This window comes from Chelon labrosus (genome assembly GCF_963514085.1).
Source record: "Chelon labrosus genome assembly, chromosome: 1".
NCBI lineage: Eukaryota > Metazoa > Chordata > Actinopteri > Mugiliformes > Mugilidae > Chelon > Chelon labrosus.
In genome coordinates, this window is record NC_140337.1 from 37,057,943 (window position 1) to 37,078,114 (window position 20,172).

The 20,172-nt window shown below is 45.3% G+C and overlaps 1 protein-coding gene across 1 annotated transcript in view; it reads right to left on the reverse strand.

Annotated features, from left to right (window-relative positions):
* Positions 1–583: 583 nt before the first annotated feature.
* Positions 584–20,172, reverse strand: part of LOC311488067 (butyrophilin-like protein 2) — a gene marked incomplete at both ends in the record, with an annotated part of 34,448 nt that continues 14,859 nt past the window's right edge. Inside the window, 5 exons of the mRNA XM_084544573.1 lie at positions 584–639; positions 5,242–5,568; positions 13,855–14,187; positions 14,854–14,961; positions 16,123–16,461. Of these exons, the coding sequence (XP_084400699.1) occupies positions 584–639; positions 5,242–5,568; positions 13,855–14,187; positions 14,854–14,961; positions 16,123–16,461 (1,163 nt within the window). The remainder of the gene's footprint in view (positions 640–5,241; positions 5,569–13,854; positions 14,188–14,853; positions 14,962–16,122; positions 16,462–20,172) is intronic.

Sequence of the window (20,172 nt, forward strand, 5' to 3'; positions counted from 1 at the left end):
TTACTGTGACTTCAACAGATTCCTCAGTTTCTAGACGCTCAGTGTGAACATGTGATTTATCACTGAGTAAAGGATGTGTGTGGTTTCCTGGTTAACCCTGGAATTCCAACAGGAACCTCTCCACTCTCTCCTCTGCAGTCTTCTGCCTCCTGCTGGGTACCACAGCTCGTTGCACACTTCATGTCTTTTAAATGTTGCTGTTGAAAGGCTCATTTCAATCTGTCCTCAGTCATTTATTTACTGTGGCTTTTTCTTCCTTTTCTCTTTTTCAGACGTTCTTTAAAACATATTTGCTGATCAGTTCCTTCTGTCCTGGTTTCATCAACACATCAGAAGTCCCAGAAATGTTCAAAAGCTCATGTTAACTTGTGTCTTGTTGAAGGTTTCAGTCAGGACTGTCCTCTGCTGGACATTTGAATGAAGGTCATTAGTTCCCTCTTCCAAACGTGTTGACTGACTTTGAGGGTTTTACTTGAAGCAGGAGGAGGTCGCTGACATGAACTCTGCTTCACCAGCAGCTTTATCTTCTTTGAAATCATCATCAGATCCTTCACTGATCAATAATCAAAGATCAACAACCTGATCAAACTGACTCTACAGCCATCAGAGGAGACGTTACATCCTGGACCTGGACTCTGTCTGCTGAGGAGACACAAGACAGTTAGAGACAAAGACAGTTAGAGACAAAGAGAGACAGAAAGAAAGAAAACAAACCTTTCACTCTGAGCTCCACTCTTTTCCATCTCAGCATGTTTCCCTCCTTGTTGTAGACTATACATCTGTATCGTCCACTGTCTCTCTCTGTGGGGTATATCAGGGTCAGACTGAGGTCTCCAGTTTCCAGCAGGTCTTCATTCATCTTCGTTCTGTTTCTGTAAATCTGGTTCTGATCTTTAAGCTGGTCAGAGGCGTTCTGATACACATGGACCATCCTGTTGTATCTGTCCCACCACACCACTTTAGCGTCTTCAGGCAGGTGAGCTGTGGTTCTGAAGGGCAGCTGGACAGACTCCACCCCCTCCTCCACCTCCACCTGACAGACTGAGAGGACAACAAATCCCATCATCAGCTGTAGAGACAGCAGCAGCAGCAGCAGCAGCAGGTTTTCATGACTTTATTGAATGATTGTAGAGAAAGCCAAAGTCTGGACCTGACATGACAAAGCCACACTGAAGTGTCCTCCTGGCCCACCCTGTCCTCCATTTAGTTCTTCCTGCTCACGTATATGGCTCATTCAGCCTCTCCTGACAGGAAGTTCAGTAGCTGCCACTTAATGTGCTTTGTCTTTTTGTAGCCTGCACCAAAGATGAAGCTGCTCTCAGAGAACTTTTCACCAACAACAGTTAAAAGATTCAAGAATTCAGTGAGTCTTGTCCACTCAGTGAAAAGATGGAAGACAGTCTCATTCAGCTTCTTGGTAACAGCAGGGTTAAGAACAGAGATAAAAGCCTTTGAAGCTAAATCATGGGGCCTTGATGAGGCCTCTGTCCCTTCCAGAGAGCCTCTGCCTCCAGAGCCCCAGGACCCTCTGAGCCACCCAGCAGAGAGCCCACGGCCCGGGCATCAGTCAAGTCTGGACCTGCTGCATCCACCAGCTGCTTCAGGCACAAGGTCTTAGTTTGGTGCAGCGCCCCCATCAGCCCAGGCGTGGCAGCGCTGCACACATCCAGCCTCGCCCGTGGATCAGTGGCTCCTTCAACAACCAGTGCAGAGAGTTAGACTTCTCACTTTCTTTAAGGCTAAAAAGAGCCCAGGATCTAAAACACCTGATAAAACGGAGGTAAAACCCTTACATTTAGAAAGTTAGAATCAGTTAAAACAGAGCAGCATCCAGTCCCAGGTTATTCACACGTCTGAGAATACAACTAGCCACTTCTCTCCACACCAGGTCTGACGGACCTGTCAGGAACCTCTGGATGAACTGGAACCTGAATGTGGCTGTTCTACTGGCCAGGTGGACGAGGCCCTGTCCCCCCTCCTTCTACTGGCCAGGTGGACGAGGCCCTGTCCCCCCTCCGGCCAGGCCCTGTCCCCCCTCCTTCTACTGGCCAGGTGGACGAGGCCCTGTCCCCCCTCCTCCCTGGATAACAACAGTACACTCTGTGGTACCCAGTGTAGACCATCCCAGAAGAAACTGATCATTTTTGTTTGAATCTGGGCTAGTAAACCTGAGGGGGGGTCCATACATGTCAGGCCATGCCAGAGCTGAGAGGCTACTCTACCTTTGTAAGACATCTGAGGAAGCATCCATTTCCATTTAGCCAGTCTACCCTCTATTTTATCTGTGACGCTCTCCCAGTTCTTCTGGACTATTATTTCGTTTCCTAAAAAGACACCAAGGTATTTCAAACCGTCTCTCTTCCAAACCAGGTTCTGGGGGAGAACTGGGAGACCGTCACGCCACTCACCGACTGCAAGAGCTTTTTTTCCAGTTCACAGTCACTGATGATAAAACATTCAAACCTTTTGTAATATTAGCTAAAATGTCTATTTCACACTGGCTTTTTATAAAAACAATGACATCATCAGCATAAGCAGATAAAACCATGTTCTCTCTAAAACCAGGTCCAGTCAGGCCTTCAGTACTTGAGCGTATCCTGTGCAGCAGGGGTTCTAGAGAGAGTGCATAGAGCATACCAGACAGTGCACAGCCCTGTCAGATGCCTCTACACACTCTGAAAGGAGCACACAGACTACCACTGAACTTCAGCACACTCTCAATACCACTGTACAACACCCTGATCTTAGCAATGAAACCAGCGCTGAACCCAAACTTCTCCATAGTTCTCCAGAGGAAGCAGTGTTCAACGCGGTCAAAAGCCTTTTCCTGATCCAGAGAAATCAGACCAGAGTCTACACTCAATGAGCTGGAGACCTCCAAAACATCTGGGATTAGGTAGATATTATCTACCATGGACCTGCCAGGCACACAGTACGCCTGGTCCTGATGGACGACTTGATGGACAGCTGCTCTCAGCCTGTTGGCCAGGACTTTGGACAAGATCTAGTAATCCATACAAAGCAGAGACACAGGGCGCCAGTTCTTAATGTCCTGCAGGTTTCTAGCTCCACTATATCAGTCTCCAGGTCTTTTATAGATCTGGAGACTGATATAGTCTCCAGGTCTTTTACAGATCTGGTGATGTCTCTTGTGACATTGAGTGTGTCCTGCTGACACAAGAGCTTCATTTCTATCTTGCCATGGTCCCACCACTGTCTCAGACATGTAAATCCACATGTTCTCTGTCTCCAGAAGTAACTAAGAACATCTTTAAACCTCTTATCAAAAGTTAAACTGAGTTAAAATGCCAGTATGCACTCTTAGGTCAAATGTTTCTAATATAAACATGACATAAAAGCAGGGAATGGTCTGTAAACCCAACTGGCATGATTCTACACATTTTAAAAATATTAAAATGTTGCTTCAAACAATAAAAAGGGTCAAGTCTGGCTAAGAAGACCCTATCTTCTCTAGAATGGGACCATGTGTACTGCCTGGAGTCATCCACCAGGCCATGAGAGTGAAGCAGCTGCCTCAGAGCATGCTGGGAGGCTGGATGAGGCTCTGCATGGTTACACTCTAAAAACTCATTTTCAGTTCAAATCCCCTCCAAGAATAAAAAATCCTCCGAGCCACAGTCACTCAGTTTGTCACTAACTTGCTTCAGTTACATCCTCCTCTCTGCACCGTTGGTTGGAGCATAGATATTAATAAAATGGTCAAAAAGAGCCTTAGCTGAAAGACACCTCCCCTCTAGGACATGCTGGACCTCCAGAGAAGCTGGAGTGAAGTTCCTGGAGAACAGGAGACCCACTCCTCCACTGATTGCTGTGTGGTGACTAGAAACCACCTCCCCCTCCCATCCTCTGTTCCAGTCTACCTCATTGTTTGCATCACTGTGTGTTTCTTGTAGAAAAAGAACATCCATGTGTTTGATTCTAGCTGATTCATATATAACAGCTCTCTTCTTAGCATCTCTGGCCCCATTTACATTCAGACTCCCCACTCTAAAAGAAGCCGTACAGACTGAGGAATAAAAGAACAAACAATAACTGAGGTCAAATGCAACAAAGAGCCTTTTCCATCATCACTGCTGAAGTGTTGTCTCTTAACTTTAAGCTCTAGTGTCCTCAGCCTGAAGACTTCCTGATCAGTTAAAGCTGATTCTTCTCTGTTCCTCATGTGGAACCTGGCTGAGGTGGAAAAACCTTCCAGATCAGGAAAATAATCCTCCACTTTAACTCCTTTCATGTTCTTTGTTTCCTGGAGGAAGGACTTGACCATTGTGGCTGTGTGAGCCTTTCTTTCCTGACTGCCCCCCCCCCCCCCCCCCCCCCCCCCCTTTAAGAAGGGACAGATGACTGCTGTCAGACTCAGTCTTCCTCAGCAGCACTGCTGTCTGTCTGCTCCTGCTTCTTCTCTGTGTCTGTCTGCTCTCACTCCTCTTGATTTTGCTTCAGCACACGTGTTTTTAGTTTCAGTCCTTGGTTTACGTGGAGTACATTTGTATTCTGATTCTGCTTCCACCATCTCAGCCTCTTCAACCTGCTCACACCATGCTCTGCTCACTTCACCTGCACCTACCTGTGTTTCACATAGCTCACCTGTCTCTCCCACCTGTGTCCCACTCAAACCATTTCCACCATTCACAGTGTTTTCACCGCTGATCTCACTTTCCTCAAGGTCATCTTCACCACTTACACCAACATCTTCCTCCTGTGAGTCCCTCCTCTCCCTCAACCTGTACACTGTCCTCACCAGCAGCGCCGTCCAGGCCGTCCTGCTGACCAGCACCATCCCGCCCTGACCCCACAGCTCCTCATCCTGGTTGTTCAGGATCATGTAGAGCTGTCTCCTGTGAGACACCACATGCTTCAACAATGGAGACTTACAGCCAGAGAGGATCTTTTTAAGAGGAGACACAACTTTTCCATGTCTAGATAACTCTCTGCTTAGGAACTCATCAGTGATAAAGGGGGGGGGGACATTAGACAGAATGACCTTTGTTGTGGACAGCGTCAACGGTTGCACCGACACAAACAGATCATTGACGGTGATACATTCATCAAAAAAGACAGAAAAAGTCAGAAATCACTCAGAGTCTCTGCTCACCACACTCACTACCAGCATGCACTGAGAGAGAGAGAGAGAGAGAGAGAGAGAGAGAGAGAATGAATGAAAATAATAAAGACCGAATGAAAGAAAAGACAAAGAAAGAAAGAGGGAGAAAAAAAACAAACCTCTGACATAGAGCATCACTTGTTTCTTCATCAGGATGTCTCCCTCCTTGTTGTAGACGGTGCAGGTGTAGGTCTTGGTGTCTCCATCTGTGGGGTATTTCAGGGTCAGACTGAGGTCTCCAGTTTTCAGCAGGTCTTCATTCATCTTCGTTCTGTTTCTGTAAATCTGGTTCTGGTCTTCAAGCTGGTCAGAGCCGTTCTGATACACATGGACCTTCCTGTTGTCTCTGTCCATCCACTCCACTTTAGTGTCTTCAGGCAGGTGAGCTGTGGTTTTCCAGGTCAGTTGGACAGACTCCACCCCTGAATCCACCTCCACCTGGGGGACTGAGAGGACAACAAATCCCATCATCAGCTGTAGAGACAGCAGCAGCAGCTCTGAGCACATTGAAGAGAAATATTTGGAGTGAAACATGTTTGACTGGTTCCAGTCTGAAATATGTCCCATTCTCCATTGAACAGAGACAAGTTAAGAAGTGTAAACTACTGATGTATTAAATGTTAAATGTTCAACTATCTATTTATGAAGTGAATGAATGATTTCACAACATTTCCCTGTGTCTTAATCAGGTTCATTCCTTTTCATTCTTATTTCCCAGCACCAGCAGCAGATTGTCTTTCTTGTCTTCTGGCTCATGTATGGTCGAGGGCCTTCTTACCCAAGAACAAACAGGAGCTCTCTAATTATTCATTAATGACACAAAAGTTCTTCAGTTGTGTGTACCATCAGTTTAGGATCTAATCTGTGCTGATGAATGATTCATGCAAACAATGATCTTCAGTTCTCATCCTGAACTTGACAAGAACATCATTGATCAGAAGAGGATTAATGACAGAACTTCATGACAGACTTGACTCAATGAATCAAATCAAAGCTCTTTAATCCATTTATCTTTTCTACCTCATGTTCCTATGATCATTAATAAGATGAGTTAACAGTCAAGTCTGGACCTGCTGCATCCACCAGCTGCTTCAGGCACAAGGTCTTAGTTTGGTGCAGCGCCCCCATCAGGCCAGGCGTGGCAGCGCTGCACACATCCAGCTTCGCCCCGTGGATCAGTGGCTCCTTCAACAACCAGTGCAGAGAGTTAGACTTTTCACTTTCTTTAAGGCAAAAAAGAGCCCAGGATCTAAAACACCTGATAAAACGGAGGTAAAACCCTTACATTTAGAAAGTTAGAATCAGTTAAAAACAGAGCAGCATCCAGTCCCAGGTTATTCACACGTCTGAGAATACAACTAGCCACTTCTCTCCACACCAGGTCTGACGGACCTGTCAGGAACCTCTGGATGAACTGGAACCTGAATGTGGCTGTTCTACTGGCCAGGTGGACGAGGCCCTGTCCCCCCTCCTTCTACTGGCCAGGTGGACGAGGCCCTGTCCCCCTCCTTCTACTGGCCAGGTGGACGAGGCCCTGTCCCCCCTCCTTCTACTGGCCAGGTGGACGAGGCCCTGTCCCCCCTCCTTCTACTGGCCAGGTGGACGAGGCCCTGTCCCCCCTCCTCCCTGGATAACAACAGTACACTCTGTGGTACCCAGTGTAGACCGTCCCAGAAGAAACTGATCATTTTTGTTTGAATCTGGGCTAGTAAACCTGAGGGGGGGTCCATACATGTCAGGCCATGCCAGAGCTGAGAGGCTACTCTACCTTTGTAAGACATCTGAGGAAGCATCCATTTCCATTTAGCCAGTCTACCCTCTATTTTGTCTGTGACGCTCTCCCAGTTCTTCTGGACTATTATTTCGTTTCCTAAAAAGACACCAAGGTATTTCAAACCATCTTTCTTCCAAACCAGGTTCTGGGGGAGAACTGGGAGACCGTCACGCCACTCACCGACTGCAAGAGCTTCACTTTTTTTCCAATTCACAGTCACTGATGATAAAACATTCAAATCTTTTGTAATATTAGCTAAAATGTCTATTTCACGCTGGCTTTTTATAAAAACAATGACATCATCAGCATAAGCAGATAAAACCATGTTCTCTCTAAAACCAGGTCCAATCAGGCCTTCAGTACTTGTGCGTATCCTGTGCAGCAGGGGTTCTAGGGAGAGTGCACAGAGCATACCAGACAGTGCACAGCCCTGTCAGATGCCTCTACACACTCTGAAAGGAGCACACAGACTACCACTGAACTTCAGCACACTCTCAATACCACTGTACAACACCCTGATCTTAGCAATGAAACCAGCGCTGAACCCAAACTTCTCCATAGTTCTCCAGAGGAAGCAGTGTTCAACGCGGTCAAAAGCCTTTTCCTGATCCAGAGAAATCAGACCAGAGTCTACACCCAATGAGCTGGAGACCTCCAAAACATCTGGGATTAGGTAGATATTATCTACCATGGACCTGCCGGACACACAGTACACCTGGTCCTGATGGACGACTTGATGGACAGCTGCTCTCAGCCTGTTGGCCAGGACTTTGGACAAGATCTAGTAATCCATACAAAGCAGAGACACAGGGCTCCAGTTCTTAATGTCCTGCAGGTTTCCTTTCTGAGGCAGGAGAGTGATTATGGCTCTGTGGCAGGACAGTGGCAATGAACCTGAGGCCATGCTTTCATTAAAAACATCTAAAAGATCAGCTGATTAAATGTCCCAGAAGGCTTTATAAAACTCCACAGTCAGGCCATCGATGCCGGGAGCCCTCCACCCCTGCATGCTCTGCAGAGCGCCGTGAAGTTCCTGCAGCTGTAAAGGCCTCTCCAGCTGTGAGTTGGTCTCCTCAGAGACCTGAGGCAGCTCGTTGCAGAACTCTTGACACAGTGGCTCATCCTCTTCATACTGACTGGAGAACAAAGAGGAATAAAAACCAACAGCTCTCCTTCTGATCTGTCCAGGTTCTGTCAGTTCCTGCCCTGTGTCTGACAGGAGAGAGTGGATCACTGGATTCTTCTGTCCTCGTTTCTTCTCCAGACCAAAGAAGAAGCTGGATGGTGCATCCATCTCTGAGATGTTCTGTACTCTGGATCTCACCAGTCCACCATGTGCTTTTGTCTCCAGCAGGTTGGCTAAAGCCATTTTTTAGCTTTGAGGATTTCAATATGTCCTTGATTTCCTGTGGACTCGCTCATTGTTTCTAGCTCCACTATCATCAAATCATCAAATCAAATTTTATTTGTATGGCACTTTTCATACTAAAAGCAATACAAAGTGCCTCATAGAGGCTAAAATCAGCAAAGAGAAAACACAGGCTAAAAACACTAAGGACAAAACCCAACCCTCCCATCCCCGTAAAAACACAGAGACACCCCCCCCCCCCCCCCCCCCCCCCCCCCCCCCCACACACACACACGTAGAAACACATACGCACGCACACACACAAAGGCTCACACTCACTGTACACGCTACATGGCCGGGCACTGAGACTTGGAGCCAGGAGAAACCCACCTTTGGGGGCCGACCGCATCGAGAGGTACGACTAAAGGCAGTGCCGCCATGGAGACAGCCTCAACCCGGGTAGACAGGAGGCCCTACGCCAAGGTGCAGAGCCCCCCATCCACCAGGGCCAGAGCCGCCCACAGGACAACACCCCCGTCAGTAGACCAGAGCAGCTCCCAGTGCGGTGGGCCCCCATGAGGAGACACTGGAGCAAAAAACTGAGGGACTAAAACTGTAAGACAGGATAAAAATGACCAATGTAGATAAGATGCCTTCAGCTTGTAAAATTAAGACATGTAGTTAAAACATATTATTAAAGTAAAAAAAAAAAAAGAAATGATAAAAAGTCTGAGAAGAACTGCTAAGAACTAAAAACTGCTAAAATCTGAGGGCCGAAAACTAAAACTTTAAAATGGGATAAAAATGAAAAGTATAGATAAAATGCAGAGATTGGGGGGAGGTGTCTGGCTGGACGGATGGGACCCGGATCTTGCACTGGTGAGAGCCACAACCAACTGGATGGTCAGGTTCCAGGTGTAAGCTGGACAAAACCCCCACGGGGGGGAAATCCTGCAGGCTCAGGATGTTGAACCTGTTGTGCAGCCGGCGAGGAGACTAGGCGTCCGGTAAGCAGGGCAGGTGAGGTTAGCTTCGAATGCTAAAAACACTCACTCAGAGCTAGCCAAACAGTCGGGGAGCAGGCCGTTCAAATCCGGTGGAAAGTTAAAATGATGAGTCTGTACAATAGTTTAAAAATAAATGAATAAAGAGTTTTTAAACAGACTCTGTCTTATTTGTGATTTCAGTCTGCACTGATCGGTCCGTAAAAACAAGATAAATCCCACCGTTTAAGCACAGCGTGCCGTACCGTGCGTGCCGTGAAGGTGTGTACTCTGTCCACCTCTGGCTAAACCAGAAAGCAATCAACCTGATATAGACTGATATAGTCCTGGAGACTATATCAGTCTCCAGGTCTTTTACAGATCTGGTGATGTCTCTTGTGACATTGAGTGTGTCCTGCTGACACAAGAGCTTCATTTCTACCTTCCCATGGTCCCACCACTGTCTCAAACATGTAAATCCACATGTTCTCTGTCTGAAGCCACTCCAGAAGTAACTAAGAACATCGTTAAACCTCTTATCAAAAGTTAAAACTGAGTTAAAATGCCAGTATGCACTCTTAGGTGAAATGTTTCTAATATAAACATGACATAAAAGCAGGGAATGATCTGTAAACCCAACTGGCATGATTCTACACATTTTAAAAATATTAAAATGTTGCTTCAAACAATAAAAAGGGTCAAGTCTGGCTAAGAAGACCCTATCTTCTCTAGAATGGGACCATGTGTACTGCCTGGAGTCATCCACCAGGCCATGAGAGTGAAGCAGCTGCCTCAGAGCATGCTGGGAGGCTGGATGAGGCTCTGCATGGTTACGCTCTAAAAACTCATTTTCAGTTCAAATCCCCTCCCAAGAATAAAACATCCTCCGAGCCACAGTCACTCAGTTTGTCACTAACTTGCTTCAGTAACATCCTCCTCTCTGCACCGTTGGTTGGAGCATAGATATTAATAAAATGGTCAAAAAGAGCCTTAGCTGAAAGACACCTCCCCTTTAGGACATGCTGGACCTCCAGAGAAGCTGGAGTGAAGTTCCTGGAGAACAGGAGACCCACTCCTCCACTGATTGCTGTGTGGTGACCCCCCCCCCTTTAAGAAGGGACAGATGACTGCTGTCAGACTCAGTCTTCCTCAGCAGCACTGCTGTCTGTCTGCTCCTGCTTCTTCTCTGTGTCTGTCTGCTCTCACTCCACTTGATTTTGCTTCAGCACACGTGTTTTTAGTTTCAGTCCTTGGTTTACGTGGAGTACATTTGTATTCTGATTCTGCTTCCACCATCTCAGCCTCTTCAACCTGCTCACACCATGCTCTGCTCACTTCACCTGCACCTACCTGTGTTTCACATAGCTCACCTGTCTCTCCCACCTGTGTCCCACTCAAACCATTTCCACCATTCACAGTGTTTTCACCGCTGATCTCACTTTCCTCAAGGTCATCTTCACCACTTACACCAACATCTTCCTCCTGTGAGTCCCTCCTCTCCCTCAACCTGTACACTGTCCTCACCAGCAGCGCCGTCCAGGCCGTCCTGCTGACCAGCACCATCCCGCCCTGACCCCACAGCTCCTCAACGGTTGCACCGACACAAACAGATCATTGACGGTGATACATTCATCAAAAAAAGACAGAAAAAGTCAGAAATCACTCAGAGTCTCTGCTCACCACACTCACTACCAGCATGCACTGAGAGAGAGAGAGAGAGAGAGAGAGAGAGCGAGAGAGCGAGAGAGAGAGAGGATGAAAATAATAAAGACAGAATGAAAGAAAAGACAAAGAAAGAAAGAGGGAGAAAAAAAATCAAACCTTTCACATTGAGCTTCACTTGTTTCTCCATCAGGATGTCTCCCTCCTTGTTGTAGACGGTGCAGGTGTAGGTGTTGGTGTCTCCATCTGTGGGGTATTTCAGGGTCAGACTGAGGTCTCCAGTTTTCAGCAGGTCTTCATTCATCTTCGTTCTGTTTCTGTAAAACTGGTTCTGGTCTTCAAGCTGGTCAGAGCTGTTCTGATACACATGGACCACATCATGTTCACCATCCTTCCACTCCACTTTAGTGTCTTCAGGCAGGTGAGCTGTGGTTTTGCAGGTCAGCTGGACAGACTCCACCCCTGAATCCTCCTCCACCTGGGGGACTGAGAGGACAACAAATCCCATCATCAGCTGTAGAGACAGCAGCAGCAGCTCTGAGCACATTGAAGAGAAATATTTGGAGTGAAACATGTTTGACTGGTTCCAGTCTGAAATATGTCCCATTCTCCATTGAACAGAGACAAGTTAAGAAGTGTAAACTACTGATGTATTAAATGTTAAATGTTCAACTATCTATTTATGAAGTGAATGAATGATTTCACAACATTTCCCTGTGTCTTAATCAGGTTCATTCCTTTTCATTCTTATTTCCCAGCACCAGCAGCAGATTGTCTTTCTTGTCTTCTGGCTCATGTATGGTCGAGGGCCTTCTTACCCAAGAACAAACAGGAGCTCTCTAATTAATCATTAATGACACAAAAGTTCTTCAGTTGTGTGTAGCATCAGTTTAGGATCTAATCTGTGCTGATGAATGATTCATGTAAACATTGATCTTCAGTTCTCATCCTGAACTTAATAAAATCATCATTGATCAGAAGAGGATTAATGACAGAACTTCATGACAGACTTGAATCAATCAATCAAATCAAAGCTCTTTAATACAGTTATATTTTCTACCTCATGTTCCTATGATCATTAATAAGATGAGTTAACATTTATTGTCATTATCCAGAGACCTCTACAACCACATCCTCTCTCTGTCTCTACAGTGTCACTGTCCCTTTCATCTGAGTGAGATATTTCTCCTTGTTACTCTTTGTATTTCCAGTATTCCAGACCTCATCCTCCTGCTGCCAGATTCACTTCCTCCCATGTACCTTCCTGATCCCACACTTCCCTCTTTCATTTCCTGTCCATTCACAGTCCTGTTGTTCCATGCTGTCAGTCCACCTTAGCAACACAGCGTCTCTTCACATGTCTAAAGCGTCTGTCTTTGTTTCTTCTTAGTCAAGGTTTTGGTTTATTTTGTGTCTGGTTTGACCTCTACTTCTTATTCTCTAGTTATTACAACCATTAATAACTACAGCCACCTTCTGTTGACACAGTACAAACAAGATCATTCTCTCTAAATCAGCTCATAACACACCAGGTTCACATTTTCTATTTTGAAACTATTCAAATGTTTTCTCCAAAGTCCTGTGAGTATTATTCTAATGGTCTGACTTGACTCAAAGCCGTGAAAGAACAACTACTGGAGGATTGTTATTAGACTTCTATTGGTACAGACTGATGGAAAATCACTGACCTCTGACCTGTGACCTGTATCTACAGTACTGACCTCTGACCTCTGACCTGTATCTACAGTACTGACCTCTGACCTCTGACCTGTATCTACAGTACTGACCTCTGACCGCTGACCTGTATATACAGTACTGACCTCTGACCTCTGACCTGTATCTACAGTACTGACCTCTGACCTCTGACCTGTATCTACAGTACTGAACTCTGACCTGTATCTACAATACTGACCTCTGACCTCTGACCTGTATCTACAGTACTGACCTCTGACCTCTGACCTGTATCTACAGTACTGACCTCTGACCTATATCTACAGTACTGACCTCTGACCTCTGACCTGTATCTACAGTACTGACCTCTGACCTCTGACCTGTATCTACAGTACTGACCTCTGACCTGTATCTACAGCACTGACCTCTGACCTCTGACCTGTATCTACAGCACTGACATCTAACCTGTGTCTACAGTACTGACCTCTGACCTGTATCTACAGTACTGACCTCTGACCTGTATCTACAGTACTGACCTCTGACCTCTGACCTGTATCTACAGTACTGACCTCTGACCTCTGACCTGTATCTACAGTACTGACCTCTGACCTGTATCTACAGTACTGACCTCTGACCTATATCTACAGTACTGACCTCTGACCTCTGACCTGTATCTACAGTACTGACCTCTGACCTCTGACCTGTATCTACAGTACTGACCTCTGACCTCTGACCTGTATCTACAGCACTGACCTCTGACCTCTGACCTGTATCTACAGCACTGACCTCTGACCTGTGTCTACAGTACTGACCTCTGACCTGTATCTACAGTACTGACCTCTGACCTGTATCTACAGTACTGACCTCTGACCTCTGACCTGTATCTACAGTACTGACCTCTGACCTCTGACCTGTATCTACAGTACTGACCTCTGACCTCTGACCTGTATCTACAGCACTGACCTCTGACCTGTGTCTACAGTACTGACCTCTGACCTGTATCTACAGTACTGACCTCTGACCTCTATCTACAGTACTGACCTCTGACCTCTGACCTGTATCTACAGCACTGACCTCTGACCTGTGTCTGCAGTACTGACCTCTGACCTGTATCTACAGTACTGACCTCTGACCTGTATCTACAGTACTGACCTCTGACCTCTGACCTGTATCTACAGTACTGACCTCTGACCTCTGACCTGTATCTACAGTACTGACCTCTGACCTGTATCTACAGTACTGACCTCTGACCTGTATCTACAGTACTGACCTCTGACCTCTGACCTGTATCTACAGTACTGACCTCTGACATAGAGCTTCACTTGTTTCTTCATCAGGATGTCTCCCTCCTTGTTGTAGACGGTGCAGGTGTAGGTGTTGGTGTCTCTCTCTGTGGGGTATTTCAGGGTCAGACTGAGGTCTCCAGTTTTCAGGTTTTTCTTCATCTTCGTTCTGTTTCTGTAAATCTGGTTCTGGTCTTCAAGCTGGTCAGAGCCGTTCTGATACACATGGACCACATCATTGTAACTGTCCTTCCACTCCACTTTAGCGTCTTTACGCAGGTGAGCTGTGGTTTTGCAGGTCAGCTGGACAGACTCCACCCCTGAATCCACCTCCACCTGGTAGACTGAGAGGACAACAAATCACATCATCAGCTGTAGAGACAGCAGCAGCAGCTCTGATGGTAACAGGACGTCTCTGTCCATCCTTGTCTATGTGTCTCATGTTGGTGGAGGACTCTCAGTGTTCAGTTTGTTTGAGGACGTGGATCAACCAGGTGACCTGAGCTCACCTGACGTCTGTCACACCTCTGACACAAACCAGTGGAAACTAGTTTGTGACTGAACACCAGTTTTCTTCTTCAGGACATTTGGAGCAGTTACCAAAGAAGAAGTCAGGAACTAATGAGGAACCAATCAGATGAATGGATGAGGAAGAACCCTAACCCTCTGCTCTGGTTTTACTGGGACTGGGAGAGACCTGGACTCATGAGCTCAGAGTTCAGGTCCTGATTGAGGACGTCAGGAGCTTCTGATTAGAGCTGGATTGTGTCTCCGTTTGTCCCTGATGTCTTCCTGACTCGTTCCTTGGTAACTAGTCAAAGCGTCCTGTAAAGTGCTGCAGACATGTTTGATGAAGAGTTTCTGACTTCTGGAACTAAACCTGGAAGTTTCTCTTCAGCTCTCTGTAGCAGCTGTTTGAACTCTGAACTCTTTCAGCAGCTGGAACAAGTCTCCTCCACAGGACACATGTTACCATCAGCATTATGGGTAGTGTAGTAGTAGAGACTCACCTGGCATGAAGTAGTGTCGAAAATTATACACAAGACCCCCAACGACACCAAGAACAACCAGGATACCCGGGGGAACTATGAGAACTGTAGGCCAGACTGGAGGTGGTTCTGTGGAGAAACATAAAGAACAACATGACCTCTGACCTCTGACCTGTATCTACAGTACTGACCTCTGACCTGTATCTACAGTACTGACCTCTGACCTCTGACCTGTATCTACAGTACTGACCTCTGACCTGTATCTACAGTACTGACCTCTGACCTCTGACCTGTATCTACAGTACTGACCTCTGACCTGTATCTACAGTACTGACCTCTGACCTCTGACCTTTATCTACAGTACTGACCTCTGACCTCTGACCTGTATCTACAGTATTGACCTCTGACCTGTATCTACAGTACTGACCTCTGACCTCTTACCTGTATCTACAGTACTGACCTGTATCTACAGTACTGACCTCTGACCTGTATCTACAGTACTGACCTCTGACCTGTATCTACAGTACTGACCTCTGACCTCTGACCTTTATCTACAGTACTGACCTCTGACCTCTGACCTGTATCTACAGTATTGACCTCTGACCTGTATCTACAGTACTGACCTCTGACCTCTTACCTGTATCTACAGTACTGACCTGTATCTACAGTATTGACCTCTGACCTGTATCTACAGTACTGACCTCTGACCTGTATCTACAGTACTGACCTCTGACCTCTGACCTGTATCTACAGTACTGACCTCTGACCTTTGACCTGTATCTACAGTACTGACCTCTGACCTTTGACCTGTATCTACAGTACTGACCTCTGACCTATGACCTGTATCTACAGTACTGACCTCTGACCTCTGACCTGTATCTACAGTACTGACCTCTGACCTCTGACCTGTATCTACAGTACTGACCTCTGACCTCTGACCTGTATCTACAGTACTGACCTCTGACCTGTACCTACAGTACTGACCTCTGACCTGTATCTACAGCTCTGACCTCTGACCTCTGACCTGTATCTACAGTACTGACCTCTGACCTGTATCTACAGTACTGACCTCTGACCTCTGACCTGTATCTACAGTACTGACTTCCACTGACAGTAGAATAAAATAATAAAGGACTCAGCCTCTTATTATACATGAGATGTGTGTGGACAGCGTGAGACTGAAGGAGTCTGACTCAGGCTAAAAGCCTTAGAGATGGTAACCCTACAAATGTCCACTGTGTGTGATCATACAGTATACTGCTGTTTACAGTGGTAGTGTTTATTGCTGACCTTTGACCTGCAGCTCTACAGCTGCCAGTCTCCGTTCGTTTCCAAACGCTCTGACGGAGCAGATGTAGGTTGCGCTGTCAGAGAGACGGGGTTTCCTCAGATTCAGGCTGAGGTCTCCAGTTGTCAGAGCGTCAGTCTTCATGGATGTTCGGTCGCTGTAAAGTTGGTTTTGGTTTTTCAGGTCATCACCTTCTGTCTGACGCTGGTGGACGGTTGAAGGACTGAGGTCGTAGCGGATCCAGTCCACCGTAGGACGCCTAGGAACAGAAGAGTCTTGACAGGGCAACAGGACTGACTCCTCCCCCTCCACCACCTCCACAGTCAGGGTATGCTGGGAAACTGAGAGAGACAGAAACATGAATCAGCTGGTTTAATAATAACTGTCACATGGAGGAACTGAAGCAGCCTTGTAGCACCCTATAATGTAATAATTTCCTGATAATGTAATAACGCCTGAAAATGTAATAAAATTTGCACTTAACTCGATTGAAAATATAATAAAACCCAATAATGTAATAACTTAACCAATAATGTAATAAAATATCCTGACTGATATTGTAATAACATTTTTACAGATAATGTAATACCTTATTACATTATTGGGAATTTATTACATTTTCAGGATTTTATTTATTTTTTTCAAAACTGACTATGTAATACTTGACAGATAATGTAATATATATGTTCATTTTCAGTCCATTGTTCTACATTTTGTGTTTTGAGAATCTAAGAATGTTATATACACCGGATTTGAAACAACACAAAGACTATTGGGTTAAATTGCAGACCTTGAGTAGCATACAGTCATATGCACATGTGCAGATACGCAACATGCAACTACATCCTGGTCTTACTGAGAGGGTGATGGACTTACCTCCTTGGGAGACCAGGGGCCTCATGTACGAACGGTGCGTGCGTACAAAAACGTTACGTACGTACTCGCTCACGCAAAAGTTCAGATGTATCAAGAGTGAAATGTCCGGGAACTTTGTACGTGCCTACGCCAACGACGTGGCTGGCGTAAGTAGGATTCTACAGATGTCGATCCTTTGGAGACACTTCGAGGTGATACTGGGAAACTGTCATCAATGTGAAAACTATTACTCCGAGCGACCGGGACTGTGCTGGTCGACCCTGAGCAGAGCCATGCAAGCCGTATGGGACGGAATTATCCTCATGTCAGCCAGGTATATCAGATTCCCACAATGCATCTGAACAGGTCAACATTAAAGAGCAATCTGCAGCAAGAGACGGTTTTCTCAATGAAATCGGAGTGTGCAGTGCACACACATTACTATAAAGCGCCATCTCATGAATTTGTAAATGTCAACAGGAAACATTTTCATTCGATCAGTGTACAGATCATACGTGATGCGCAAATGCAAGTAAACATTGTGGCAGCTGCCAAAGAGCACATTTTTGCGCATCTCCACTCCAGTGAGCAGCGTCTCCAATTCGCTTTCTGAGAAGTTCTTCTTCTTTCCCGTCTTATTCATTCTTATGTTTTCGTTTTCTGATCGCGCAGAGAGGGGAATCTCAGGTGCAGAGTCAATTTAAATATAAATTGCATATTTAAAAGGGGCGTGGACAGGGAGGAGTCGGGTACACTGGATTGGGATGTACAAAGGAAATATGCTTCGAAATGCTTCTAAATATGAGCTTACGTCACGATTTAGAAGGAAATCTACGCAACTCTTCGTACATGAGGCCCCAGAATTCCAGCTCAGATAAGCTTCTGAGCAGCACTGGATACCCCAGGTAACTCTTCCCTAAACGTACCTCTTCACAGATTTCCAACAAGTCACTACCTCATGAAAACAACCACAAACCAACAAAACAACTTTCAGTAACACTTCATTTGAAGAGGGTATACATAAGCATTCATAACACCTACATACACATTACATGACACCTGACATAAACATAGGCCTACATATCCACTCATAAATGGTTATTATATCACTTTCAATGTCAAATTGACATCTTACTCTATGTCAAGTGACATAGTGGTCAGCTGACATACTGTCATACTTATAGTATATTATGAGATTTACTTGTATAAATAAAGATTAAGTAAAAATATATATATACAGTGGCTTGCAAAAGTATTCATCCTTGAACTTTTCCACATATTGTCACATTACGTTCACAAACATGAATATATTTTGTTGGAATTTTATGTGAAAGACCAACACAATGCGGCACACAATTGTGAAGTACAAAGAAAGTTATACATGATTTTATTTTATTTTTACAAATAAAAAACTGAAAAGTGCGGTGTGCAAAAGGATTCAGCCCCCTTTTCTCTGAGTGCAGGAAATTGCCTTCAGAAGTCACCTGATGATTGCTGAATGATTAAAAGACCTAATGACTAAATAGAGTCCACCCGTGTGTAATCTAATCTCAGTACAAATACAGTTGTTCTGTGATGGCCTCAGAGGTTTGTTAAGAGAATGTTGGGGAGCAAACAGCATCATGGAGTCCAAGGAGCACACCAGACAGGTCAGGGATAAAGTTGTGGAGAAGTTTAAAGCAGGGTTAGGCTATAAAAAAGGTTTCCCAAGCTTTGAACATCTCACGGAGCACTGTTCAATCCATCATCCGGAAATGGAAAGACTATGGCACAACTGCAAACCTACCAAGACACAGCTGTCCACCTAAACTTACAGTCTGAACAAGGAGAGCATTGATCAGAGATGCAGCCAAGAGGCCCATGGTGACTCTGGACGTACTGCAGAGGTCCACAGCTCAGGTGGGGGGATCTGTCCACAGGACAACTATTGGTTGTGCACTGCACAAATCTGGCCCTTACGGAAGAGTGGCAAGAAGAAAGCCACTGTTAAAAGAAAACCACTAGAAGTGCCATTTGATGTTTGCCAGAAGCTATGTGGGGGACACAGCAAACATCTGGAAGAAGGTGCTCTGGTCAGATGAGCCCAAAATTTAACTTTTTGGCCTAAATGCAAAACGTTATGTGTGCCGGAAAACTAACACTGCACATCACTCTGAACACATTAACCCCCCTGTCAAACATGGTGGTGGCAGCATCATGTTCTGGGGGTGCTTCTCTTCGGCAGGGACAGGGAAGATAGTCAAAGTTGATGAGAAGATGGATGGAGCCAAATACAGGGCAATCTTGGAAGAAAACCTGTTGGAGTCTGCAAAAGACTTGAGAGTGGGGCGGAGGTTCACCTTTCAGGAGGACAACTACCCTAAACATAAAGCCAGGGCAACAATGGAATGGTTTAAAACAAAACATATTCATGTGTTGGAATGGCCCAGTCAAAGTCCAGACCTAAGTCCAATCGAGAATCTGTAGCAAAATCTGAAAACAGATGTTCACAAACGTTCTCCATCTAATCTGACTGAGCTGACTGAGGTGTTTTGCAAAGAAGAATGGGCAAAATTTGCAGTCGCTAGATGTGCAAGGCTCATAGAGACATACCTCAAAAGACTTGCAGCTGTAATTGCAGCAAAAGCCGGTTCCACAAAGTATTGGCTCAGGGGGGCTGAATCCTTTTGCACACCGCACTTTTCAGTTTTTTATTTGTAAAAAAAAAAAAATAAAATCATGTATAATTTTCTTTGTACTTCACAATTGTGTGCCGCATTGTGTTGGTCTTTCACATAAAATTCCAACAAAATATATTCATGTTTGTGATCGTAATGTGACAAAACGCGGAAAAGTTCAAGGGGTATGAATACTTTTGCAAGCCACTGTATATGTAGATGAGGAACATTCAAAATGACCATGTCAGTTGTCATGAAGTTCTGTCATTTAGATTTTTACTCAATCTTTATTTATACAAGTAAATCTCATAATACACTATAAGTATGACAGTATGTCAGCTGACCACTATGTCATTTGACATAGAGTAAGATGTCAATTTGACATTGAAAGTGATATAATAACCATTTATGAGTGGATATGTAGGTGTCACGGGGCAGAAGTGTGGGTTTTAGCATGATTTGAATTGTTTGTTTTACTGAATTTTAACATTGCATGCTTTTACTTGTGGTGTTTTAACCATTTTATTTATTATGTTTTAA